The sequence below is a fragment of the Cyprinodon variegatus genome, unplaced genomic scaffold (assembly GCF_000732505.1).
Source record: "Cyprinodon variegatus isolate N-32 unplaced genomic scaffold, C_variegatus-1.0 Scaffold16, whole genome shotgun sequence".
NCBI lineage: Eukaryota > Metazoa > Chordata > Actinopteri > Cyprinodontiformes > Cyprinodontidae > Cyprinodon > Cyprinodon variegatus.
The window spans coordinates 1,936,289-1,952,284 of NW_015150469.1; the positions used below are offsets into that span (position 1 = coordinate 1,936,289).

The following is a 15,996-nucleotide window of genomic DNA, read 5'->3' on the forward strand; positions in this document are numbered from 1 at the left end:
TATAAGAAGACAGCATTATTTAAAAATTGAATGGTCACTTAACCATAGTTATATTAAATTAATGTCCATATGAAGTTGATCAAACAGTGGATATTTTTCTATGCTTCAACAATAACCGAGAAATAGAATAAAATATTTAATTCTTCATTGCTTCATGCACTTTGAAGTTGCAGGTAAACCCTACTAATAGTGGCAGCAGGGGTGACGCGTAAAAAATAAAAATAAAAAGCTGGAAGGCTCCTCACCTTCCCAGCTTTGCAGTCCTTAGAGCCTAATCCATCACCTCTGAGACATCTAAAAAGGGCTTTCTAGACAGCTTTGTTGCAGTGAAACACCAGCAGGAACTTAGGCTACATTTGAAGCTTGCTTCCACTAAGATTGATACGGCCTGAAAAGGTGCTGAGGCCCTTTAGAGTTTACTGGTTTAAATTTAGCGCGAAATGTAGATCAAGCGACTTTATTCATGCACAAGATTTTGCAGATGTTTATTTTTTTTGTTAAAGTAAAAAAAAAATCAAATGAGTGAGTTTTCTTTCCACTTTATAATTCCAAATTCTGCAGCTTTTGAATATAGATGATTACAGCCTCAAAATATTTAATTTTGCGTCTTAAAATTGAGTTGCTAATTCAATATTTTATTCAAACACATTTGCCTTGAGTTGGTCTTTGTTGCTGCAAGCAGGCGCGCGTTATATATATGTATATCTTCAAACTGTTCTTGCCATTTAACCGCGCAGTAAAAATGATTAAAAGTAAAATAACAAAATTAAAAATGTTAGCTCCTTCACGACAACTGAAACGGAATAGTGAAGCCGGAATAATGCAAATGAGTCATCCTCCAGGAAAAGGGAAAACCTTTGATGATTGCCTCCTTTGTCTTTGTGCAGCAATGACTGTCACAAGCCTTTTGTTTGACCACTCCCATTGAATCCTAATAAGCTGCACTTGCACTCGGACAGTTAGAAGCATATGTTATGAAAAAGAAAAGCCCGCCAATTCATAAAGGGAAGTTTTCATTTTCTTCCAGATTTGAAGAAAAATCTGAAATAATTTCAACTTTAAAGACTAAAGCTCTACCCTTTGTCATCATCATTTTTACAACACGTCGGTAAATATTTGCCACCGTGTTTGTCTGAGGGGAAAAACAGAGCAGTAATAAAATGTGGAAAATGTTAATTTATAAAAGTGCATTAAAGCAGTAAGGTATGGAATAAAAATATTCGCCTAGGTTATATAATCGCACTAATTTTGTGGAGCTGTTTATTTTTATTTAGACCTACCACACATAGCTCAGCAACAAGACCAGGCTCTCTCAGTTTTTCCTGGAGCATATATAATAAAAACAAACCATTACGCTCGGTTTGAAATAAAAACGCTCCTCAGCACACGTGAAATCTTTGTTTGTCTCCCCTTTCTCCGATTGGACGCATTCTTCTCTTTCTTACATCTTCATGTCTTTTTATGTCCAATTATCTGATGCTGTTTTATTCCCCGTTTTTTTTTTTTTTTATCCCTAGGTATAGAAAAGCCGGACTGCGTGCTGAAAATGTTTGAAGAAATATCGCAAAAGCTTCTCGGCCACCCCAAGTTGCCAGCAGGATTAGTTTCCAACTCTAGAGCACTGTCATTGGAGGAGTGGCACACGTGACCAAAGGACCCCCCCTCTGGTAAATATTATTCAAAGCGTTCTTCATGGCTTTCAGCTCCAAAGACACTATCCTGCGTGTCTTTATTCATTCAGGTTAATTGTGATGTGATATTAGACAGATACAACTCTGCTTTATTACTACTAAGGGACTTCTGAGTTTGATTTGAGCCACTTTAATTAGCTTGGGGTCCATGGACCCCCAACAGTGTGTGGCCCTCCCTACACAGTTACATGGCAACAGTTTTGAAATGAGCTCTGGACAAGTGCCAAAACCTGGCGTGGGATGGGGTGAAGAGACAAGCGGAGAAAGAGGAGAAGGAGGCCATGATTTAGGACCTGATCAACTGAACCTGACCTCTAATGATCCTTTCAGTTTCAGATTGAACCCATGTGCACTTTCTGAGCGCCCACCAGAGCCTGCGGTATACTGCCATGCCAAGGGCAAGCTGGACACTAAAAGCAGAGGATGTAGTGTCACCATCTGCCACTCAGGAGGCATTTTCCCCTGGATGAATTCAAGAGGAATTGGCTCAAAACAGTCAAGTAAGTGTTTATTTTTTCAGTTTTTTAAGGCTGCAAATATCAGGAAATTTTGACAGTCATATATGCATATTATTTTCAATTCCTGCTATAACAATATAAATAACAGTTAAGCACCATTTAATCATTGACCTATCTTTTTTTTATAACAGTGTCTGCCACTTCCCTGAGTTTCCTCTAGACCTGTTTATTAATTGATGCTGACATCACATATTTATTTCTATAGTTCTAGAAAAAGTTATCTGTTGTTGATATAGGTCAATGCACGTTCCTCTAAATATATTATTATACCATTGCAAGGATAAGTGTGAATGCATAGCACATTACACATGAGCATATCCAACACTGCATCCAAACAGTCTTTTGCTATTAATAACAAGTAATAAAGACACACACCTTGGATATCAACTTTTACTGCCTTTCTTAGGATAACTGCCAGTGTTCTTGTACTGCAGTCAATTTAGTCAAGGCAAATTCTTTATCCATTTTCAGAGTTAATATATACAAAACAACCTTATAATGCATTGGTTCTTTAAACCTTAAGAAACCTGTTTTGGTTAATTCAAAGATCCAGACATCTATAAAACAGATCTGAAACATTTCAATTGTAATTTAAAATATAGTAAGAATCCTAAGAAATACTGATAGATTTCCAAGTTCCTCTTGAGATTTGTTCAATGAAAAAGTAGCACCCCTGATAAACAACAAGAACTTTGCATATTGATAATTTCACAATGTTTGTGATTTAGTATATTGTTCGGCCCCAAGATCTTTACTTTGTGAAATTTTGTACTGTGTAAACAAAAAACTTTCCCTTAGGTCTTCTGTGCCGAGTATGTAATTAATTCCTTTTTATGTGCATTTTGGGTATTTTTCTCTTTGTGTAAAAAGTGCTTAGTAGTGAATTAAAATGATTATATTTTATGTTTTTCAACATATTAACACATAACCTATTGTATTCTGCTTGCACAAACCTTTCCCTACAAAGATAAAAGATGATGCAAAGGTGAATGGTATTTCTAATTGCTTTTAAAACCATTACAAAGTTTTTTATTTTCTAAATAACAGATTTGATTCCATGTATATAATTGGATTTTTTCTGACTTTATGACTGGATAGTGTTGTAATTGATTACAGTGATTTGAAGCTAAGTGCAATTGAATGGATTACATAATAACTGAGGTGGACTTTGATTAAACTGGATTGATTTGATCTCACTTTGCCTTGCAAAATTCCTCAAAATAAGTTCTGTTATGTTTAACTAAATCAAACTTGAATTTGGATTAATATAGACGCTATATAACTGGATATAAATTTGACCTGTTTCTTAGGTGAAGTTTTTGTGTGTTTTAAGAGTTGTTTATAGGCAAAAAAAAAAGAAGAAGATATTTACTAAATGAATAAAACAGTTTGATAATTAACAAGGAAATAGTCAGCCAAGTTAAAGATGGCCCCATCCTCTCTCTAATGCTCTTACTATAGGTCTTATTAAACATCCATTAACCTCTCGGTGTCATATTGTTATCAACAGGGCCCTGGTATTGTTCATATACATGTCAAACTGAATCCCTAATGGCGGCTATTTTCAGTAGTGCTCCCGAGGTACCTTTTAAGTGACTGAGATGGGGATTTGACAGTTCTGCTTCCGTGTGGAGCTCTGATTAATGTGGCCTGTCAGGCAGCCGTAGTGGCGTCAGATGTTTTCCCCAGACTGCCTCTTCGGCAGGGAACTTTCCCTGAGCACATGACACACTAGACAGCCAGTCTTGTTTAGAAGTCTGGAGCATGACTGAGTAGGAACTAAGGGCTCCTCTTGGTCTCCGGTTGATTAGCTGAGGATAGAGGTGGGTCTGGCTGGCAACTGAAGGCCCCAAGATGGTGATGTTACATGCATTGAACTTCTTATAAAACCATTTGCTGCTTTCCTGTGCTTGTTCCCAGGTTCAGCCAAGGGTGGTGTTGCAGCTGGTCCTGTAAGCAGAGGGCCTAGGAGAGAAAGGACATCCTTCACTAACAGCCAGCTGCTGGAGCTAGAGAAGGAGTTCCATTTCAATCCTTACCTACGACGCCACCGGAGGCAGGAGATGGCTGCTGGGTTGCAGCTCACCGACCGCCAGGTCAAGATCTGGTTTCAGAACCGCAGGATGAAGCTTAAGAAGGAGCATAAGTATGGAAGAGCAAGGGGTTCGTCCCAGGATCCCCTTTGCAGCAAGCAAATGCGGCTCCCAACAGCTATCAGAACTCCCTTCTCCCCTTCATTGCAAGTAACCTCCATGGATCCCGCTATGTTCTCTCTGTTTGACACTGCCCACCCATCCTGTCTCAACTACATGCTTCCATCTGTTTTGAATACCCACTCCATTTCATGCGCAGATACAGAAGGTCATCAGCAAGTCAGCATTTTAAACCGGCTCTGAGGGTCTATAAAGGCTACCATCTCAGGCATTGACCTTCACCTATTTATAAAAGACCGGAGGATGCATGAACAGCATCCCTGGGAAGGTAATCCACTTAATACATCCGTTCATGAAACAATTTATTTAAACTACATAAGCATATCTTAATTAAAGGAGATCTGCAGCAATATTCTCTGTGTTAATAGGCTAAGGAAAAGAAGGCTGAAGGTTTTTCCAATTTGTGGTGGAAGGAGACTTTATTGTAATAAATGGTAATGTGCAGCACATTGCAAAAGTATCAGTATGGCTGGAATTGTTCTCACATTTCTCACTAACCATGAATTGATATTTAATTGATCAAGATTTTCTGTCAAATACTAGTAGAAAGTAATGTTGAATTGTGTGCTTAAAGGGAAAGGATACTTAGATTTTTAAACAAACAAACAAAAAAAATGTGAATGTATTTACATTTGTCTTTAAAATTCATATCATTAGTAAGTAGAGTCTGTGTGTTAGTTAATCTGTGAGGGTTTTTAGAAAACATCAGTGAGCAAATGGCATCATACAAACCATAGACAACATCAGAGAGATCAGAAATAAGAGTATGGAAAAACATATCATACATTTAAACAATATCTCTAGGTTTTAAAATCCCTTTTAGCACTGTTTATTACATAATCTCGAAATAAAAAAAAATAAAAAAAATAAAAAAAACATATCATATATACAAACCTTTCAAGACATGGGCATTTGTCTACATTGACAAATTTGGCAAGGAGATCAATAATTGGGAGATTTAGAGTCGGGAAATTCTGTCAACATGATGACTATAAGGTCCAAAAATCTACCCATTGTGGAAGAATAATAATAAGAAAGGAACTGTTAAACTAAATCCAGAAGAAATTATACTTTAGGTTTTACGCAACCCCTTATTCACCAGCCACAAAATACGGTGATGGCAGCATCATGCATTGACAAGCCTGTCAGAGTAAATGGGGAGATAGATGAAGTTAAGCATCTTGTGACTTCAGCAGAAATGGTGCTTGAGGTCACAAGCCTTGATACTGTGGAGGATGACCACCCTCGGCATGCTCCAGAATAATAGACTGTACAACTCAAAGCCATGTATTAATAAGTACCAGGCCGACCTTACATTCACCCAGAGAACTGTTGCAAGAAAGAAAACTGGAAATCGTAGACACTTGAACATGAGCTGCATTTGAATGGGGGGAATAAACAAACATTTCAGATAAAAGTGAGTCTGCGTAAATATTAACTCAGAGTTGCTTAAATACTAATGCATTTGAAATCTTTCAGCTTTATGTTTCTAAAACATTAGCATATTATGCATTTTTTTCCTTGTTACTTCTATGTGAAACTTCTTTTCTTTAGTCTGGTCTGTCACATAAAAGTATCATTGACAAAATGTACAATGGTGTTATACTTTTGCAAAGCCCTGCAGCTGCAAAAAGTAAATAGTGCATATTTTTAATATTTTTGCATGAAGGAGATTTTGATCACCTAATGAATGTTTCTTTATGTGTTGTTTTTTTACTGCAACATTGTTGTTTGAATATCATTAAGTGGTGGGCTTGTAGTTGTTTGTTTATGTAAAGTGTTCAAATGTGAAATGAGGAAAGTATTGTTTAAGTTTAATTATTTTTTTATCTTTATGAAGGTTGTTATACATGCAGTGAGTGTCCCCCATTATTTTTGATGAATGTTTTCATGCTAAACAGGCTTAATAAACACATTTATAAAAATGTAATCATGTGCAGTGTTTACCTTGTTCATTTCTGAAGCGAATGACTTTTTTAACCGTATTTCCTAATTATGGATTCCTTTGCCAAATGAAAAAAATGAGATGGATTATGCATTTAAATTAAACAGGGCTTTGGATTCATTGAAAACTTTACAGTGTTGTGTATTCACATTGCACAATCCTACCTCTCTGCCGCTCCGCTGCCTCAGAGTTTCCCCCTCCATTAATCAAAGAGACAAGGCAGTTTTTCCAGCGCTCCAACCTCAAGCTCTGAACCCACTGGGCACCATGACAAGATCTCCTCCTGCCTCCCCCCCAACCCCCAGCCCTCGCCTCTTTCTGTAGCCAAATTTTAGCTCTGCAAGTCAGGACTGGCCTTGCTCTCAGGGGGCATGTTTAGTCATGTACTGTGGAAGCCATTCCAACTCGCCACGGGGCCATGACAGACCAACACTCCCCAATCACCAATGACAGCATATTATCTCAAAGAGCATTGTTATTTGCTGGCATCTGTGCTTCCAGTTTACATTTGAGACTTCCTTAAGGAGTCTCAAATGTAAACTGGGTTATCAAAATATTTTTTGTGTTTTTATCAGCAAATTCCAAAGAGATAAGAAGGTTTTTATTTGTAAAAAGTGGGTCACTTGAGCTCAGGAGTTTCCATGATTTCATATGTCATAGATAATAACAACACCCGATGAAGGAGCTAACCTTCTTTAACAGTTGATAATTTGAGCCTGAGCATAGATTTTGTAAACAAAACTGCGCACAAATTGTGGGCATGCTGACAGTTTTATATGAGTGGCCTTACAGTGAATGAGCTGTCATGGAGGCCAAATGACAGCTCCTAAACCCAGAGCTGTAAAGCTGATTCCCCCCGCCCCCACCCTCCACCCCCTCTAATAACTCGCTACTCTCAATTCATTGTCAGTCCCAGGATCAGCTTTCATTTAGTAAGTCTTTGCTTATGTTTGGGGAGTTAAATGTGAGCTAAAACTAAGCGAATGTTTTAGTAAAAAAAAAAGAAACTCTGCATCAAAAGGTGATGACGACAGGAAAGCAATAAAAGCCATATAGGAAAGAAAGTTGTGTTGTAGAAATGCGCTCACTTAACTAAAAGGGAGAAAAAGAAGGAATCATGAGGAATGCAGAGCAGACTGTGCTAGATTCCTAAAATTCTTGGATACACCAGATGATTTATGATTCTAATGGTTGCTGAGGCTCAAACAGACCTTTACCTCCTTTCCTTAACACATTCCGTTTCCAGACACTAAGAGCCAGGAGGATCCACACACTGGTGTGCAGTAATTCCATGGATGGGGTCAAGGGGGATCCCCTGAGGTCAAGGAAAGCCTCCACTCAAGGGCCCCAGAGCGAAGGGGGACACTCTATGTCCATCTGAACATTAGGTTAGCTGGTTGTTCTCACATTAGCATCTAAAGTCATTATTTCCCACTTACTCACTGGACTCTGTTAACTGCTTGACTTGGCATCTGTTCCCAAAGGCAGATATCTAAGCCAAAGATCCCTACATGCTCTTTTGAAGATTTCTTGGCTTTTGCAATAAAATACATGCATAAAAGCGATAAATCATGCCTGTAGAATATTGCCATGAAACCCGCTTTGGTAATGGTCCATCATTAATATGAAAAGATTTTTTGTCCTGTTCAGTCGCTAATGCTTTACTGCCTTATCCAAAGATGTTGTGAAATTGATTTGTTTCTGTACATGAGAAAGATTTTGTGTATCAGACTTCTGTCCAAGCTTGCATGAAAACAAAAGTATGAAAAATATGAAAGAACTTATTTCGATCAGTGAATTGATGCTGATAGTAGTCTAAATCCATCTAAGCACCAGTGAACAGTTTAACCAGTATTGTCTCATAATAATATTGCATGAATACATTGATTTATAGTAGTGATGTGTTTCCAGCCCCTCCTCAAAACAGGGTTGTTGTTTTTTTGGTGTTCTGTTTATTTCTGCCATTAATGTTTGGATACAATAAAAACTTAAAGACTTTAAATAGAATTCCCACAAAATATGGATGTTTCCTTTCAGTGTTTTATTTACCAATTTATTATTATTATTTTTTATGTTACAAATCACAATTCAAATGCAGTAATTTACATAACCCATCGAAATGACAGGCTCACTTCTCAGTTAAGCTGGATGTATGTCGTCCACCACATACCTCTTCAATAATGATTTGAAAGTAGGTCTTCTACAGGTTTTCCTTTTTAAAGTTATCCAAAAATAAGATTTAAAAGCACAACATGTGGTGAAAAAAGTTGAACCAAATATTTGTAGCATTTATTCAATATTTATAAGGACAGTTAAAATTATGCACTAAAATTGAAAAAAAAATTATTAACTAATCCAGACACTGAAGTAACTGTTCCAGTTCAGATATAGTGGTTAAATGGGATGCTAAGCCACAAAAATACAAACCAGGTAAAAAAAAAACAACATCTGTAGAAAAAAATACAGATGTGCACTATATCCATATGAATTTCTTTATCTGTTTCTAAAGTATATAAAATAGCATGTCTACGAACTAAAAAACACATTCTATTTTAATACAGAAATGAAACATCAAAACTTAGAAACAGAGCTGGAAAAAATATGCAAAAACATTTTTGCACCACTAAATTGGAGGTATGGCCTGGGGTCCATCCATATAAACTTGACAGGCTCCACTGTCATACATGCATATTTTTTATGAGTGAACTGAAAAAAAAAGGAATTTAAACATACCTTCATGAATTGCAGCAAAAAGTTTCCTCTTTTGTTTATTATTTATTTATTTTTCTCTGTTTATTATTGTTCCCCTTTTGAATGTCTGTTAATTACCTTAACTGAAATCCTACAAGTATGAAATAGTAAAAGTTGTAGAATTTTAATATGATGATCACTAAAGGCTGATTTTTACTCAGAAAGCAGACTGTCTGTGTGTGTGTCACAGTAAATGCAAATGTGCCTCTGCCTATGCTGCACCTCTCCAAAACTGTAGGTGACCGCAGACAGTGCCGCAGACAGGAGACCTCTGATTGGTCAAATCTACATCCACTCTACACTATGCGTATTTCCTGTTTGTTACATCACCGGCTTGTTTTATTTGTATGACCCCCATTGCGGAAAATTACTTGTAACGTTGGAGCAGCTAGGTGCGCAAGAACGCTGGGACCCTTTTTCCACCTGGATCTACGCTCTTTTTTGCCCTCATTTCCCTCCTTTGTCGCACAAACTTGCCCCCACTTCCTCACTGCCTTGGCCGTACCTAAACCCACAGCTAGTTCGTGATTGTTCCTCTTGCGGTGTGGCATGGAATAAACATAGCACAGACCACGCTTCAATGTTGGGCACAAGTCAAAAATATCTGGGACAAGCTCACTGCGACACAGTGCTGCGGGGAGTATAACCAGCCCTTAAATTTTCTGGGTGTTATACTCTAACACGGTAGGTATACTTCTAATACAGAAACTTGAATACATTGGTTTTCTGAGTTAATAAAACAATTAGGAAGAGTTAGTCCATTATCTTTATGCTTGCACCTGTGTTACAAGGGTTTGATGCCATTTTCTAGTGGCTATTGAGCAAAAAGTGAAATACATCCTTGATAAGTAGGTAGTCAAAGATGGAAACAGAGACATACATGACAAATATCCATCCACATGCACCTATAGCATAACCAATGAACCTATGTTCCATTGATACAAGGATGGAACTTACACATGAATTTGGAGAGCCTGCATGCAGAAACACTCCAGGGTGCAATGCATTGTGCTGTTGGTAGCTGTTGAAAGAAGCCTTTCTGTATAACTGTGTTGACTCAATTCTAGTACACACACTAAAGTAAAATTCATAAAAAGGTTTTTAGAATTGCTTTGCAACACATAAAAATATTTACTGAAGGTGAATTGCTTTTTTGCTACCTTTCATGTTTGCCAAACTGCAAATATGCATTTTTAAGACAAAAAAAAAAAAACACCTCAATAAAACTTGCTGCCTCAATCAGGCCTGCAAACGAACTTTACTCAAAACATCATGCCCTCAAATAAGATATTCTTCTTTTATTTGAGACACAAGAGAAAGTCTGTACTCATTTTTTATCAATAAAAATAAAAACAAGAAAAAGACCTTCAAAGATTTTACATCCAAGCTCCATCTATTTCTGCTTTATGATTTAATTTAATTTTACTCGTATAAAGAACTAATACATGAAATAATTTGAAAAGTCCTGAAGTATTCCTAACTTGACAGTAAGCCTGTTTGTTAAAACAAAAGTCACACAATCAAATATAAGCAAATAAGGTTGCAATACTGATTTGATTATTTCAAATCACATAATGGCCTTTCTTAAAAGTAATCAAAACTGATTATTATTTTTTTGTCCATAGAGGAAGGAAACCCAAAACTTTAATGTGGTCCCTTAAGGAGACTTTGTTCTTTTTATGACCTGTTAACCTTCTCAGTCTTTTCCTTCCACAGCAGTTACTGGTGCCCACCACTCTGGCAGGATGCTTGTTGCTCAAGATGATTGTTAAGTACCAATTTCCCATGTCACCTTTATGGCTTTTATTTATTTGTCTGCTCCTTCGTGTGGAACAGGAGCTCGGGCATCGCTCAGGTAGATGGATGATAACTCATGTGCTACGACTCATCCGTCTCAGAAATTTGACTTCCTGAATCTCTTACAACTGTTAATGTCATATTATAGCTCTGCATTATCAAGATCAACGGCTTTTTAAATGCTTCCCAGTTAAGGATGATCTGTGACAATAAAAAGATAAGTTGGTGATGAAGGTGTCACAGCTGTTGGTGGATCTGAGCTGTGCAGTAGGGAGAAAGTCGAATGCAGAAGAGAAGTTTCCTATGTGAAGTGCTCGCCACTCAGCTAAATGTCACATTTTCAGTGGTATTGAACACCCAGGAAACATTCAAATCCCAACGGCTTCATTAGGTTCTGATCAATATTCACTTTCGTTTGGTTTAAAGTGATATAAACATAAAGGGCATACTGACAATAACTATAGCAGTGTGTGCTTAGAAATCTCAATAAATGAAAAACATAATTGAAAAGCTGACTTTTGCAATTCAAATGGTATTTTTCTGTGTTTATTTCTGTTAGCTTTAATTGTTGTGGCTTTCAGAAGATGAAAATAAGCTATTCAGTTTCTCAAAAAAAATCTACTTAAGAATTACTGTGTCCCATCACTGCTATTTAACTTGGAGGTGACTCGTCTGAGGCACCAACTTTGGACTTTATAAAAACCGTGGACCAACTATAGATGACTTGGCTCCCCATATCATCCCTTATTTATAGTTCACATCATTTAGTTGATTTGCTTGGCTACAGCACCGACAAGGTTATTTAGCATTTACCTATAGCTTCATCTTTTTGAGGGAAACAACTGTCAAGTAAGCAGTCTTCATCATTATTGGTCCATAACATGTCCTAGTTCTTTAATTATTGGTCTTAATCTCTTCATCTGATGACCAAGATTTTAGTTTTTCTTCAGTGTAAGCCATAACCCTCAAATTCAAGATAATTTAAAGCTTGACATATGTTAATCTGTGTGCAATAAATGTATTTAATGAGTTTGAGTTTTTGAGTTGAACCAAATTACTGGAATAAATAAATATTTGTGTTACATAAAATTGATTTAGATATCCCTTTACATGTTCATGTGTTGTGCAAGTAGAACAGCATTTTTGTTTCAGATGTAAGAAATGTGAATCAAAGTGTTTCCCAGTACAGTGAATGTACAATAACTCATACAGGGACTGTGGCACCGTATCCTGTACAGGACTGTGTTATTTCCTGTTTGGTTTGCAAACATCGCATTAAATCTGAAGTCATACTTAAAAGGTTTACCACAAATATAAACTCCTGAAATTGGCTGGACATCAATGAAGTATTTGTACCACCATTTTTCATCAAGTTTTCACAATGATGTCATGATTTTATTTCTCATTTTTTTAGAATTGTGCCTGGAATTCGTTGAAAGTTGATTCTCTGAGTTAGCTGTTGTTTTTTATGTCTACAGTGCTATTTTGAACAGAGTGGTATTACACCAGGGAGTTGAAATTGCATAACCTAGATCTAATAAAGTAATTCTCCTTCCTAATGTTCAGGACTTTACTTATTATTTAAAACATTTGAATCATTTTTCATAGCAAAAAATATAAACTGAACATATTTAATTGCTGCACAATTCACAACATTTAAAGTAAGAATCAGACACTTGATTTAACGTTTCTCTGAAATAGTTTCAACATAACTGCATCTTTATAAGGCAGGATTTATTGTACTGTTACATTTAAATTAGATTAGTTTTCCCCATTGTACCTAATAAACTAGCAGTTTAGTATACATTTGTTCATACAAGTGGATTATTCAAAATGTAAACTGTGAAATTATCACCTTTTAAGGTGTAATAATTCTGCTTTACAGTCCAATAAATGTTTTATTGCCTTCATCAAAAGCACAAGTCCAGCGAGCTGCACCGCAGAGACTTAGAGTGTTAAACTATTCTACAAATTGAACAGAGATAAAGAAAAACAAGTGTTTTAGGAAATAAACATTTTATGAGTTTTGCAGATATTGTTGTTATCATTAATATGCAGCATGGGGTTGTTTTGGACAATGGACACATGGGGGGGAAGCAAAGCTAATTGCAAACAAATTTAAACATGATACACTGCATAAAAACAGCTCTTTCTTTATGCTCCCTATAATAAACACAACTGGTGTTAAAACAGTCGTTTTACTGAGTTCTGGTTTATTAAATTCATGCTGTGCTGTATAACATTAATTCTACTTTGGTTTCCAGTGACTCAAAATGTAAGACTCACTGTTGGATTAAATGGTGCACAAAAATCCTTCTGTTGTAACTGCAGAGCTCTTAACCAATATGTGTGGGGTTTAAATATTGAGCTTATAAACATCATGGAGCTTTGCTGCCAAGCAGGAAAAAGCTGACACAGATGATTTTGTTGTTTTATATAAATGGAATTTAGCCAAGAAAATCCTAAAGATATCAAACTAAGACTTCTTTGTTGTATACATTTTATTTTTGAAGATTCTCTCAACACTCTTTAATTAGTAATCTGTTAATCTGGTGTAATTTCTCCATTAGTCCTTTTGCCATTAAAACTGATTAGTAATTGCAGCAGACAGCTGATCTGCATGGTGAACAAGCAGGGGATGTTTAAGCAAGAAGAATAATACTATAAACAACTCCTCTTTCCCTGCAGCTAACACTGCTTTGAAGGAGAATATTGCACAGTGAGCTGCAGTGATGAGCATTTCCTCCTGTTTCATGTTTAACCCTGCTCATTTCCCACAGTAAGAACGCCGGAAACACACAAGTGTGCACAGCAGCTCAGAGGGAAGATGACTGATGACTTGTTGTCATGATGTTTGGGATTGTGCCGACTCTGAACCTCTTGACTCGCTGGAGCTGCATAGAACTGCTGCACATATACACAGCAGGCTGATATGGAAAGGCCCTGGAATTATCAAGGCATTGCTTCATCTTCACGCTGCTGAGCCTTGTGTGCACAACGCCTTTGTCTGTGATGTCTCTCACCATTTGCAGAGTCGTTGTATTGGATTTACGATGACGCTGCATGTACTGTGACAGCTTTCATATCATTCAACAATGGAGCAAAGACAATTATTAGAATTTCCTGCAGTGCGTGGATTAATTTCCTTTGGTTTGGAGTGGTATTCCCAAGATTCTGTGTGGGCAAAGCTGAACCTTTCATTTGACATCACAATTTCTCAAAAATGTCAATACTTGAAGAAAGCAGACATGCCCTATCAATCATGCAGCCATCTTTAAAACGGCCAGTGTGGTTCACTTCTGTCCCTTTGTCTCCTTTTTCACTGTTTTTAGCTGCACTGTCTATTTGTCCCTGCAAGGTGTTACAGCTCTATAACAACATAAGAACCCTATAAACCCAGGCACTGATGGCTCTTTTCTACCACTTGTTTTAACCGCACTACCTGCCTTTGTAAGGGTCGAGACCTGACACATGATGAGGATCAACATTATTGCAGAGGTCTGTGTCAACAGCGGCCACAGCATCAAAATGTCAGCAGGGTTCAGGCCAAACTGAGAAGGTAATCCGAGCATGTTAGAGCTGATCCCAGGACCTTGACTCCCTATTGACACACTGTGGACCGTGGACACAAAACAAATTAGTGTCAGTCAATACCCTCTCCCTCCTCCAGCATCCTGACAAAGCCACCAGGATCTCCCATGTTTACCTCACCTGCAGTCAGCAGTGGGGGTTTGGGGGTATTTAGCACTAATATATTTTTGATTGATTGATATTATTTTATGCATGTTATTTTTCCATGATGGATTTTCGAGGAGGTAGGTTAATTAATTTCTTTATTTGCATTCATATTATCTTTATTTTATATCAATTTACTACTTTTATTCCTCTTCCTGATGTCATTCTTTTAAAGTCTGTCACACATTTCTGATCCTTACACCAGTATGTAATGGATCAAACACTTGAAAGACCATAATAGTCTAAAATCATAAAAACTTGATTTTAAATTTATACTATGTTAAAGACATCAGAGCACCCAATTTCTGGCATATTTGTTTAATTTTAAATCTAAATTGATAGGTGCACCTTTATGCCAAAATTAGGTCTTCACAGGTCTTCAAAAAATAAGAGATCATTACTTTATACAAAAAAGTCTTATGTTGGGGCGGACCATTCAAAGTTTATACACCCCTAGCGCCACCATTTAGAATAAAAAAATGTAGGAGTACCATTTGTTTACCTTAAGAATCAGGAGCTGAATTCTATTGTTGTTATCGAAAATATGTTTCTTGTGAAAAATATTGTTTATAAAAGATTTATAATGGAAAATAAAGAAAATACTGTGTTCTGATGGAAAAACTTGCTTTGGTGGGTCAAAGGGGTGCAGTTGGTTGTGAAATATCAGATGCAGATGTTTATAGCACTAAATGTGTTTATTATGTAAAACAGAACCTCAAATTTGCAAATCAAATCTATGACAAGAATGTAAATAGATTGTCATTATTGTGCCATAATATAACCATGTTATTTTAAATGTAATCCGCGGCATAAAGAAGGTATAACAGAATGAGGTCTTTGCCATTTTTTAGAATTAAAAAAAGAGCTTACTAGCACTTGTTTTTTATCCCCCTCCCTGTAGCCTCTTCCCACCCCCTCCTCCCCCTGCTGAAAGCCATTACAGAAATACAATTTCTAATACCTCCGCACAGGTCTTCGATCGACTGCAAACAAATTTATATTCAGGCGGTAAACAGAAAGCTGCAGAGATTTATTTATTGAGTGCGGAGGAGAGAAACAAGCAAGCGCGTGAACCCTGAGTAACCTCCGAGCTGACACGAAGATGGATCCGCGCGCCATGCAAATGCACGGAGAGAGGGGGATATATTGCACTCAGTCATTCAGCACATCGCTGCCTGTAGAATCCCATTAACTCCCACAGCTGAGACCATATTTCTGCGTTGTAAGAGTGCAGTTAGAAGTTGTTCATTACGCTTTATTATTTTGTGATTACTAAAAAATTAAAAGACATACAAAATATTAACATAAAAAATAAAACTGAAATTTGAAGATTTTGAATAACAACT

General features: G+C 36.9%; 1 protein-coding gene across 1 annotated transcript; it reads left to right on the forward strand.

The window, feature by feature from the left end:
* Positions 1–1,739: 1,739 nt before the first annotated feature.
* LOC107092047 (homeobox protein Hox-A7-like) lies at positions 1,740–6,319 on the forward strand. The gene is made up of 2 exons (XM_015386328.1): positions 1,740–2,191; positions 4,130–6,319. Exons 1-2 carry the CDS (start codon positions 1,840–1,842, stop codon positions 4,603–4,605), a joined length of 828 nt encoding a protein of 275 aa, XP_015241814.1. The 5' UTR covers positions 1,740–1,839; the 3' UTR covers positions 4,606–6,319.
* The last annotated feature ends 9,677 nt before the right edge of the window (positions 6,320–15,996 follow it).

What these genes read in the sequence shown, in the direction of transcription:
- LOC107092047 (XM_015386328.1), top strand. Translation starts at nt 1,840, where the DNA reads ATGGACCCCCAACAGTGTGTGGCCCTCCCTACACAGTTACATGGCAAC. An exon ending in AATTGGCTCAAAACAGTCAA is followed by an intron (nt 2,192 to 4,129) that starts GTAAGTGTTTAT and finishes GCTTGTTCCCAG; the next exon opens with GTTCAGCCAAGGGTGGTGTT.